Here is a 12,609-nt window from a genome sequence, read left to right on the forward strand (position 1 = left end):
ACAGTGCACACAAAGACAGCCTGGGAGGGAATGTAGGTTAACAGCTGGTGTGTTCCTCTGCCGCCCTGCCAACAGGGATCTGCCCATACAGGTGTAAATACAGCTGCCGTACGCTTCACTCTCTCTACCACACACACACACACACACACACACACACACACACACACACACACACACACACACACACACACACACACACACACACACACACACACACACACACACACACACACAAAGAGAGAGAGAGAGTGCTGGCCGCACAGACAGACAGATGGTGCCTGGGCACTCCTGAGCAAGTATAGTGTAAAAGCATATGATATCTCCCCCCACTGTAGGGGCCAAACCTGTTGCTTCACTCACTATGTGTATGTGTATGTCTGTGTGTGTGTGTGTGTGTGTGTGTGTGTGTGTGTGTGTGTGTGTGTGTATTGGTGTATTGGTGTATTGGTGCAATAAACTGCAGGAGCAGGCCGCACAGCTGCATGTCCTAATGCATTAATACTGACGCCTGGCCTGGATGGATGGAGGCAGCCTATCAGGCCTGATAATGTCCTACAGAGCCAACATAGCAGCTTGAACCATTTGACCAGGTACAATTGGTGAAAAATGTGTGTGTATATGTATATACGGTCACGGAAAAAAATATTAGACCACCCTTTTTCTTAAATTTCATAGTTTTCTTGATAATATCCAAAATCATTATCCAGAAAACCATGGAAAATGGAAAGATATCAGCTCTTAAATTAAACTCTTATGAGCTATTTTTGTTGTCATCATTATATTTGTCCAAACAAATGTACCTTTACACTGAAGAAAACAAGGGTCTAATATTTTTTTCCATTACTGTATAGGTATATTAGGGGTGGGCAATATGGCCCTAAAACAATATTATGATATTTCAAGGTATTTTTGTGGTGACGATATGACAAAACACTGAGAAATATATAGAATATATGCTATTTTTTAAGTACAACAAAATAAAATCAACCATGAATGTAAATATTAATGTCAAGTGCAAATCTCAACAGCTGCCAAACACAACAAAATTACTCTTGACACTGACAAATGGAAGAATGAGAAAATAATAGTGCAAATTTCAGAGGTGGAAAGTAAGTTTACTCAAGTATTTTACTTAAATACAATTTTGAAGGATCTCTAGATAACTTGTGTATTTCCATTTCTGTAATTTTATACTTCTATTTCACTAGATTTTAAAGGGAAATATTGTATTTTTACAATATTCTGCTACATTTCTGCATACACAAATGAGCCCTTCCTGGACAATAGTAAAATACTGCTTAAATAAATGCATCAAAACAATACGATATGGCACACCCCTAATATATACACACATATACACAAAAATAAGGTTTGAACTTTAAGATAAAGTCCCAAACCAGTAATTATTTTGTCTTATTAACACATACTGTGTTTGATTAAATAGATTATTGTACTTCATTGCTATGAACACACACACACACACACTGCAATTATTTCTGATCTGGTCCCACATATATTTAACCGATGGTTAGGTCGTGAGAGATTATACATTAACTGTTCCACAAGAGCGATTACAGAATCTTGGTTCATGTCTGCTCAGTGCTGCTCAGATTGACAGTTTGGTGATTGGCAACCCGTCAGTGACTCCTCAGATCATTTGGCTCCATTGACTTTCAAATTGTTTATTTTTATTTTTATCCTCTGACATTGAACTTTCAATACACAAATAATACTTCATCAAAGCCTTCCAAGTCTCTATTGACGGTGCTTCATTAATCTTCCAGTTTTTCAATATTCGTTTTTTAAGGATAGGAGAGGAAAAAAGTGTCAGCCAACTAGCCGGATATCTCATCCCCTCTATATCTTGAAAAATACATTTTCTTGGAGAGAATATAATTTTCCTGTTAGTATATTTACATACAGCTTGGTCATAATGAACTAAGCTTGGTAAACTCTGTACCAGTCTATTATTCAGAATTTTAGTTATGATCTTCCTATCACAGTTTATTAAGCTTATTGGCCTATAATCAGAAGGTTTTTCACAGGTCTTACCTGGTTTTGGTATAGCAGATATAGTTGCTTGGTACATTGTTTCGGGGAGATTCTTAATTTTTTGCACTGAATTAACCACTTCTGTGAAGAAGAAATCAATTTTGGGCCAGAAAGTGGTATAAAATTCTATGGGAAAGCCGTCCATTATTTCTAAGTTGGTTATGTCGTTGCTAAGATCTTCAATTTGTTCAGGAGAAAAGCACTTAAGGTTGATTGGATTTAAGAAAGGGAGAAGGGCCTGGTCTTTTATTTCTGATGTACAGTTGAAACCAGAAGTTTACATACAATATATAAAAAGACACATATGCTTTTTTTCTCACTGTCTGACATGAAATGAGACAATCACCTTTCCTGTTTTAGGTCCGTTAGGATTACCAAAATTATTTCTATTTGCTAAATTCCAGAATAATGAGAGAAGGATTTTTTTAGACTATTTTTTATTACTTTCTTCAAAGTCAGAAGTTTACATACACTAGCATTATTATGCCTTGAAACTATTTGGGAAAGCCCAGATGATGCTGTCATGTCTTTGGAAGCTTCTGATAGGTTTATTGACAACATTAGAGTTAATTTGAGATACACCTGTGGATGTATTTTAAGGCACACCTGAAACACACTGCTTCTTTGTGTAACATCATGGGAAAGTCAAAAGAAATCAACCAAGATATCAGGAAGAGAATTGTGGACTTGCACAAGTCTGGTTCATCCTTGGGTGCAATTTCCAGATGCCTGAAGGTGCCACATTCATCTGTTCAAATAATTATACCCAAGTATAAACACCATGGGAATGTCCAGCCATCATACTATTCAGGAAGGAGACGGGTTCTGTGTCCCAGAGATGAACTTGCTTTGGTCCAAAATGTGCATATCAACCCAAGAACAAAAGCAAAAGACCTTGTGAAGATGCTGGCTGAAGCTGGTAAGAGTGTGTCATTGTCCACAGTGAAACAAGTACTGTACCAACATGGGCTGAAAGGCCACTCTGCCAGGAAGAAGCCATTACTCCAAAAGAAACATAAAACAGCAAGATAACAGTTTCAAATGCACACAGGGTCAAAGACCTTAATTTTTGGAGACATGTCCTGTGGTCTGAGAAAACTGTTATCTGGCTGTATTACAATACAATCTGGCTGTATAATATTACGATATTACAATGTCATTGATTTGACTTGTTACTACTCTCTCTAGTTCAAACCCAAAATAAACAGATAATCAATTCGACTGTTATGAGCTATTCTGTGCATGTGAGAAGTAGGTGTAATCCGTTGTATTAGGGTGTAAGGTCCTCCACACATCCTGAAGGTCGTTAATAGATAAGAAATTTAGGAGTTTATTTGGTGGGTTTACCTTTCTGGTTGTTGTTGCTGTCCTTTGAACTAAAGATATTATTTAAGTCTGCCCCGAATATAATGACCCCGGTTGGCGCACTAAAACTGTCTGTATCGTGTTTAGAAAGGACATATCAGCTGTAGGAGGTTTATAGATATGTAGAGTGTACGTCTCTCCAAACAATTCACATCTAACTACTAAGTACCTGCCATATATATCTGGATGTTGTGATATTAATTTAAAAGGTAGCCTTTTATTTACTAAAATGCCCACCCCTCTACTCCTAGATGTAAGTGTAGCTTCAAAGGCTTCCCCAACCCATTGTCTCTTGATGTACTCTATCTGGCCTGTTTTGAAATGAAGCTCCTGAAGAAATGTCAGAGGATAATTTCCCTAAATGGTATAGGACTTTATGCTTTTTAGCACCCTCATGTAGCCCGTTTACATTCCAAGTTGCAATTTGTATTGTATTTGAGAGGGTTTGAGCAATGTTTTTATGAGCCATACAGTAATAATCTAATTGATGTTCTTGGTAGTGCTCCTCCAGCTACAGTCAATAGAACCCAACATAAAATGGTAGGACAAAAAACTAAGACACACCCACACTTAAACAACAATTCATACTCAAACACACATTCATTTATTTCTCTGCCCTCCCCTAACCCTACACCCTCCTAAGGCTCCATCCTTAAGAAGCATGCTTTGCCAAGGTTTAATTACCCCCTCCTTTGCGTAGGGCCATGATTTTCATATTCCATAATCAAAATGAATGTACATAATAATTCTGGTGAATCAAATTAAGTCTTGTTTTCTTGAGACCATGACAAAAAAAACAAAAAAAAAAAACAAACATACATCATCCCCTGGCCTGTTCAAGGGATGTACATAATTCTGGTATATCAACTTAAATCTTCCTGGTACCTTATTTATACAACATCTCATTTGGGTTCATGCAAAACAAAACTTTTGCCCCCTATCCCTCACCATCCCTCCCTCTCTCACCATCTCCCGCCCCTCAATAAACATGTTTCCCACCCGTGCACCCACACACACCCATCACTAGTTGTGACGGGTTGTTTTTCGTCGGGCTCAGTGGAATTATACAAATGTCATTAAGAGAAGGTTCCTGATTCTCTACACAGACACTGTCTCACGTAGTACTGGCAAAATATTGTGACAGTTTTAAGCAAATATGATAAATTAAAAAAAATTAATTTAACAAATGTTACTGATTGAACCTTTAAAATAATTTAAATCAGAGCTATTTTGAGAATGTCACATTGTACAACATTAAAACTGCTAAACCAAATGCAAACCACCCGAACCAGAACACTATAATTAATATACCACAGTAGTCTAGGTGCTACAATGCCTTTCAAGAACCGAATAAACTTTGCTTATCTTAATGACTTGCAAAATTGCCCGATGGTATTCACGCGGACCGCAGGACAAGGTTTTCCTCCTCACTTATCAAATATCACGGGGATTAGATCCCTTGCCATCTGTTTGGATCATTATAGGATTTCCTATTCAAACAGGGCATGAAAATTACATTTAAATTAAAATATTAAAATCTGCCCATATTTGTGGAGCCACTTGTACTGTATGTAAATGCACTTAGCAAAGGCCTGTGGTTGCTGATGGTCCTAAAACTACATAATTTCAATGCATGGCGAAGATCCAGGTGATAAAAGGAAAAAAGACGGAGGAATGAGGTGCATGAGAGCACGGCTGTCTTGCTTTTACAACTGAACTTTATAAGTTTCAATACTCAAAGCTAGCAGGTTTACACTGCATTTAATCTGACTTGAATATGATTTTGAATTATTGGCAGGGTTTTATTTCTATTCTTGATATGCATGATGTGTTTTATCTGCTTTCCAAACAGCCCGCAGACCGAGCTCGCATGCGTGTTCTGCTTCATTACCCATATGCAAAAAAGTGGTGACCTGAGATAAAAGAAGTCCATGAGCATCAGCTGGATGTGAGAGGAAAAGCTTTGGCCTATACGCAAGGCTGCTGTTGACACAATACACTGTTTTTACAATGTGATTAATGGGAAAAAAGACAGCAAATCACAGACTGAAGTTAAGGATGCAATACAATGCGATTTAAATTTTCCTCAACAGCGGTCAAACTGTAAATTTAGTCGAGTGTGTGCCAATAACACTTTACACTCACCCCTCTGGAGACATTTTACATTTTCAGTTGTATACTCTGTGGTGCATAAAGGTATGTATGGATGTATATATATATATATTACATATAAATAAATTAAGACATGAAATGTTTCATTCTGTGTGTAATGGATCTATATAATGTGATATTTCCACTTTTTGAATTGAATTACTGACATAAACTTTTCAATGATATTCTTTTTTTTTTTTTTTGAATATATACAAAATACACAAAATATGAAAATTGTAAATGTAAGATATATAAAACTCGATAAGCTCATTAAAGTCAATAGCATATGTACACTCAAATCTGTGCAAAATCTTCATTAGCAAGCTTTCGGTCAGAGAAGATCTGCTATATTTTTGCAAAGACTTGAATGTGAAGAGTTTATTCATTATGTTGTAATTAATCAATCCATGAAATATTCATAATCACAATAGACTTTTTCACACTCAACGACCACTGAGGAAAACAATAAGAGGCTAAAAATCTAGGAAGTGGATTTGAGTAAAGAAATTTTTGTCGACAGTTTCCAAGATGAAAAATTAACTTTCAAGCTCATCATGTCTGCATGATTTGTAACACATTTATGAATAGTTTTTACCTGTCTGCAAGTGTTTTTCACATGTTTTCATAAAATATCCTTTTCTCTAATGTCTGCGGTTCAAGTGTTTCTATACGTCTGATAAGTGACTAAAGAAACACTAAAAGAAAACCAGTGCTGAGATTATGTCCCACTAAATTATGGACTGTGTTGAGCTGTGCGTGTGTGTGTGTGCGTGACCTACCCGGTGCGTTTGGTGATGGTGCCCAGAGTCATGGGCTGTTTGATCTGAGCCAGCGGCAGCACCACGGTGAGGCTGGGCAGCGGGGTCAGCCGCGGGTTCCCCATGTTATTATTGGTGAAGTTGTTGTATGCATCCTGGCTGCTCAGCTTGGCTGCAAAAACACAGAAAAACAGGATTTCAAAAAAGTGATTTCAGTACTTGATGTTCCCCCCTCAAAGAAATCTCCTTTTCATAGTTTTTGAGGAGAGCAAAACAGACAAATATGTCAATCAAGAGCCTGCCAAGGTAATAGTTGCAGAACACTGGAAATGGCATTGTCAATGCTGGTATAATCTTTAATACATAATTTATTTCTCATTGCTCAGTGGTTAAGTTTGAATTAAAATAAAAACAAATTCACTTTATTAGTCCCTCACTTTAAATCACAGAGTAAACATTCAGCAGGCCAGAAGTTTGCACAGCTTTCCATTTTAGCACAGTGCATTGGCTCCACTGATTGAGGACAGACCAACCTTTAAATCCTAAATCTAATCAGGACCCAACGCCAACCTTAATTCACACCTTAGTCTTGACCAGGACTGGGCCTAGGTCCACATAGGGACTACTGGTTAGAGGTGTGAATCAGCGTAGCGACCCCACGATACAATTTTATCCTGGTACTTGAGTAACGACACGATATCATTGCGATTTTAAGCATTTTGCAATATGGCGAGTATTGCCATACAAAATATTGCGATTTAACTGTTTAACTGCATTTTGTGTCCACAAAATTAAATTCAATCAAGAATTGTTTTGTCAAATAAGAGAAAATTCTCAGTTCTTAACTGAGAGGCATCCATTTATGTAAATAGGAAACTTGTGGGAACCCAGATAGCCTATTCTCATTGACCTCAGAGGTCACATGACTGCTTTGAAAATCACCATGAAAACATAAAAAATAGCCTAAACTGGCAGCGTTATTTCGACACAATATCCTAACGCATTGTGCCTATAGATTCCTTAGATCTTTCGATATTTAAATGTTTCATATGATACCAGTAGTATCATATGAAACATTTAAATATCGATACTTGCTGGTCATGAATTGGTAAAAATATTGTCATGCAAAATATTGTGATACTATGCTGTATCGAGTTTTCCCCCATTCTCTACTACTGATCCCAACAAAGTGGGATCTATTTTGGTGTTTATATGCGAAAAGGTCCCGAGAAAGTAACAAAAGTGAAAACACACACACAACACACACAACACACACAACACACACACACACACACACACAAACTGAACACAACAACCCCAGGTTCAAGGCCTCCTGTGGAATGATTGGAAATAACCAGCTCAAGATGCTACATTACAAAGCCTCTAGCTCTGCTTCTAGTGCCTGGCAGTCTGTTAATCAAGGCCAATCAACAGGCCCTGCACACAGGTTCAACACACACAAATAAACACCTGCACATGCACACAAGTGCACACACACAGGGATGATCTTAAGAAACACATCTCATCTCACATTTCCATATGCAGCCATACATAATCAGAGCATATCAAAGGGCCTTTTAAAGCCCTAATAACCTTAAACAGCATCATAAAGAGAGAGGCTGCTGCAGTGTCCTTCACTGAGTGTTTAACACAAACAGTCTCCATCTTACCAGATAACATATTTCAACACTATTTCTTTGTAAGGTAAGCAAAGGCGGGCTCTGGCAGGGAGGGAAAGTTGGGCATCCAATAGTGTGTATGTTGTATAAACATATTGTCACTTTTTTCTTCTTTTTTTTAAAATAAGGTCAGTCACATTTGCCATTTAACATATAACAAGAAAGCTTTAAATTGATTTTTACTTTCATTTCCATTTTTCTGCTGAGGACAAGTATTACTGTGATCAAGAAAATAACTTCATTTGTGTAGGCAGGTTTTAATGAGAAATTTAATTTCTTGCTTGTTGCTACATTTTGAAGTAGTCAAAACATTTATGATGATCAATTTTGTTTCATTGGAACTACTTTCTACTGAAGAAAAAGTCTTTATACTGGAGTGGAGGCACAAACCTTAGTGAAACTGGACAAATAAAGCTGTAACTACCTGCATGGCTACATACTACAGGAGCGAAATATAACAATATGGTTGTTGTTTTTTTATAGTTTTGGTTAAGTGACCCTTTAATACAATGGGAAAAGAAACAGTCACATAAAAGGGTTCCATAGAAACACTACACTATAGGGAATAAGAAACAGGAATTATAAATAAATGTTCCGGTAATCCTGTGACAATAGCTCTAACACAAAAAAAGTGTATCCTGTTGATTCAGTGGGCAGCCCAAGGAAAATTCCAAGTTCAAGTGCTTTCAAAAGAAATAAAGAGCAAACCTGTGGGCGCACCACAATACACTCTCTGAATGTTCTGCATGTTCCATTTGTTGCCTTAATAGGTGAGTGACAGCCGCGTAACATAAAGGAATGAAAAGCAGGGAGGGGGGATGTGGGGACAAAGAAAACAAGGCGGACATCAAAGGTTACAATAAAGGTAGAGGAGCAGAGTGCCTTGTCATCGTTTGGAAGGAGCGATCAAGAGGAGGTTGAATGCGAGCGGAAAGGGACTGCTGAGTGTTTTGGTCCAGTCTTTTAGATCATTAACGTGTAGCTCTGAGTTTCATTAGTCCTGCCAAACCTCCGCTTTGTGGTCCTCTAAAGGGCTGTCTTTTAGACCTCCGCTGGCCAACAATGCTGCGTGACCTTCATAGTGGGAGAGGGGACCATTACACAGACCTGTCCTTCATTTCCTCCCGCTCCTCGCTTGGTAAGACTAACAGAGGTCTCAACCAAGGCAGCTCCTGAAAGCCCCTTCTCATTTCAAAAGTGCTACACCCCAAGAGCCTGGGCAGGCACCTTTTATGTTGAGGGGAAGGGGCAGAAAAGAAGAAAAAATTGTAAAGGAAGCAGCCTGAAAAGCCATAATGGTGCTTCAAGCTAAGACGAGTGATTGGTAAGGATTGGGGGTGGTGGTGTCCATGAATCTGGCATGGACATTTGTCACCCCCATCCTTAAAAAATAAGCCTTGCTGTGGGTTTTAGAACAGTTGTGGCCAGACAGAGATGGAGGGTGATGATCAGTGTTGGTCATACCGAGCTGTCACTCAAGGCCAAGAGGTCCTAAACTCCCAGAACCCAAAGTTCATGTGGAACGTGTTAGAGATCACGGAGAGACAGAAGATGATACATGAAAAGACGGCTTGGATGGCTGAGAGAGCGACAGCGTGGGTGTGTGATGTGTGTGTTTGTGTAGGTGAGGATATGGTGAGGAGCTGCAGACAGAATGAGTGAATGTGTGGAGGGGCATTAATCAAGTCTTAGCTCCTACAACATTAGTCTACATACTATAGGTGCATCTCAATACATTAGAATATGATGGAGCAGTCCATTTCCAGTAGTTCAAGTCAAATAGCCCCAACCAAGTATTGAGTCATATAGATGGACATACTTTTCAGAGACCAACATTTCCATATTAAGCATACTTTTTAAAATTGGTCTTTTGTAATATTAAAAAAAAAATTGAGACACTGAATTTAAGGTCTTCATAAATGTAAGCCATACTCATTTTAATTAGAATAAATTAAATAAATTAAGGCTTGGCTTTCATTGTTTTTTCCCCACAATGGATGAAATGGATTGATTGATTGGATTTTAATTACATCTTAATTTCAAACATGTGCTTTTTTAGATAGATAGATAGATAGATAGATAGATAGATAGATAGATAGATAGATAGATAGATAGATAGATAGATAGATAGATAGATAGATAGATAGATAGATAGATAGATAGATAGATAGATAGATAGATAGATAGATAGATAGATAGATAGATAGATAGATAGATAGATAGATAGATAGATAGATAGATAGATAGATAGATAGATAGATAGATAGATAGATAGATAGATAGATAGATAGATAGATAGATAGATAGATAGATAGATAGATAGATAGATAGATAGATAGATAGATAGATGCATAGATGCAGAATTGCAAATGAAAGCCGTGGTTACGGATGGCTGCATCCAGCTCCTTTGCTGTTATTTTCATAGTGAGAGTGCTGGAGCAGACATATGCAAACACCTGGATTAGGGGTGTGTCTACATCCACCTACGGCTAACACTGGTACTGGAAATAATAAGGCCTGTGAATGTGTCAAAGATTGACATTTATAAAACAGAATCATGTGGATGCACTGAACCTGACAAAATAGGGTGTATGTATGTAATTTGCATACAAATATGCTTGGAATTCAATAGGAATTTAAGGATTGTGAAATGTATATATTATAACTTTATAACTTCTTGATGGAATCATGAACACTGTTTGACACAAACAAATAACTGTTTGACACAAACAAATAACTGGTTTACTCTCACAGTTCCCCTGTGCTTATCCAACCTGGGGAGTCAGCGTTTTGTTATAATGCTCCGCTACCTGGAATGATCTTCAACTCACACTGAGGATCAATACACCCTGAAAATTTCAATTTCGTGGCTTGACTGCGGACTTTCTTGCAACTGTCTGCGACTGTTAGCTTGGGTCATTTTAAATAGCATTTTTACTTATCCATTTATGTTATCTGTTTTTTGAATTTGTATTCCTGCACTGTTTGTAAATTTACTTGTGGTCACTTAAATGAGGGAAACCTCAGTGCCTTACGAGTTTAAATTAAGTGTTATACACATACAGTCATGGAGAAAATGGTTAGTTAATTATGTCTTGTTCATTTCAATGACTGGTACAACGAAAGGCATTTGTTTGGAAAAATATAATGATAACAGCAAAAATGGCTCATAAGAGTTTAATTTAAGAGCTGATATCTAGACATTTTCCATGGTTTTCTTGATGATGATTTTGGTTATTGTTTTTGCTGTTATCAATATATTTGTCCAAACAAATGTACCTTTAGTTGTACCAGGCATTAAACTTAACAAGTCAATAAAGAAAATAAGGGTGGTCTAATATTTTTTTCCATGATTGTATGTACCTATAGTGCTGCCACTAATGTTGAAGCTTGAATCCAACTGCAGAGACTTGTTGCATATTGTCAACTGTTGCTTAGGTATCTGGGTGTTAATTATAATAAGTCTTTGCAGAAAAGAGAGGAATCCTGACAGGAAAAAGGCTGACCAGGGCCACTATAGAAAGAGAGAGAGAGAGAGAGAGAGAGAGAGAGAGAGAGAGAGAGAGAGAGAGAGAGAGAGAGAGAGAGAGAGAGAGAGAGATAAGAAGCATCTGGCAGACAGATAGCTCTCTCGACGGAGGCCATGATTTGATTAATGACCGGGGCGTGATGTGCCTAAGCACTGATACATGACATCCCCATGGAAAGAAGATCCATCAATGCAAATTTAGCTCCGTCGCCATCGTCCAGAGAAAAACACTGACCCCTCCAAAAAGTCACACTGTCACCTGACCCTCGTCTCACTTTCTCTCTCTTAATCCAGCCATCCATCCAGCTCTCCTCCATCCATCCCTTCCTGTCTCAACAACATTAAGCTCTCTCTCTCTCCTCAGCTGCTCCATGTCACGCTCATCTCATGTTTCTCTCCCTTCTTTTAATACCCAATTTGCATCCAATATAAGCAGGAGGCTTCCAATGAGGAGCAGACGTGCGAAAGGACAAGCTCCGAAGACTGCGGTGTCTACACAAACATTGTGTCTTATTTGAATTGTTCCACCAGAGAGAAGATTTCAGTTAAGGAAAAGAAAACTCTAGCAGGGCGGGAGAGGTGAGGAGTGACCCGGCAGGTGACACGATGAGCGATACTCGAGACCTCGGACCTGAGGGTGATACTGCAGCTGGTAGAGACAGAAGGATGCAGAGTGCAGAAGCATTTTAAATAATAATAATAATAATAATAATAATAATAATGAAATGTTAAAAAAAACAACTATGGTACACCGTAAACAATTGTCTTGTAAGTTAACTTAACTTAAGTTACTGTGATAAAACCACATATTGAACTAGAAAATTTCCCCTGGGGAAATTCTGAAAGGGCCACGGGGGCTACTGCCGGTGTGTGTACACTATGATGATATTCTTTAGAGATTTCCAACTATGCCCTTTAACCTCAAAATGTGTGTGTGTGTGTGTAATTAAAATCACATAAAGTTACCTGGGTGTGTGTGCGTGTGTGTGCACGTGTGTGTTTGAAGCATATGTATGCATGTGTGAGGAGTGTGAGTGTGTGTGTGTGTGTGTGCGTGCGCGCGTGTGTGTGTGTG

At 38.1% G+C, this 12,609-nt stretch overlaps 1 protein-coding gene across 2 annotated transcripts in view; it reads right to left on the reverse strand.

The window, feature by feature from the left end:
* Nucleotides 1-12,609, reverse strand: part of bcas3 (BCAS3 microtubule associated cell migration factor) — a 412,830-nt gene that overhangs the window by 301,736 nt on the left and 98,485 nt on the right. For both annotated transcript variants that reach the window (XM_059330532.1, XM_059330531.1), the window contains exon 16: nt 6,348-6,498. In XM_059330532.1, coding sequence (XP_059186515.1) covers nt 6,348-6,498 — 151 coding nt within the window. The remainder of the gene's footprint in view (nt 1-6,347; nt 6,499-12,609) is intronic.

Source organism: Centropristis striata, chromosome 4, assembly GCF_030273125.1.
Source record: "Centropristis striata isolate RG_2023a ecotype Rhode Island chromosome 4, C.striata_1.0, whole genome shotgun sequence".
Taxonomy (NCBI): Eukaryota; Metazoa; Chordata; class Actinopteri; order Perciformes; family Serranidae; genus Centropristis; species Centropristis striata.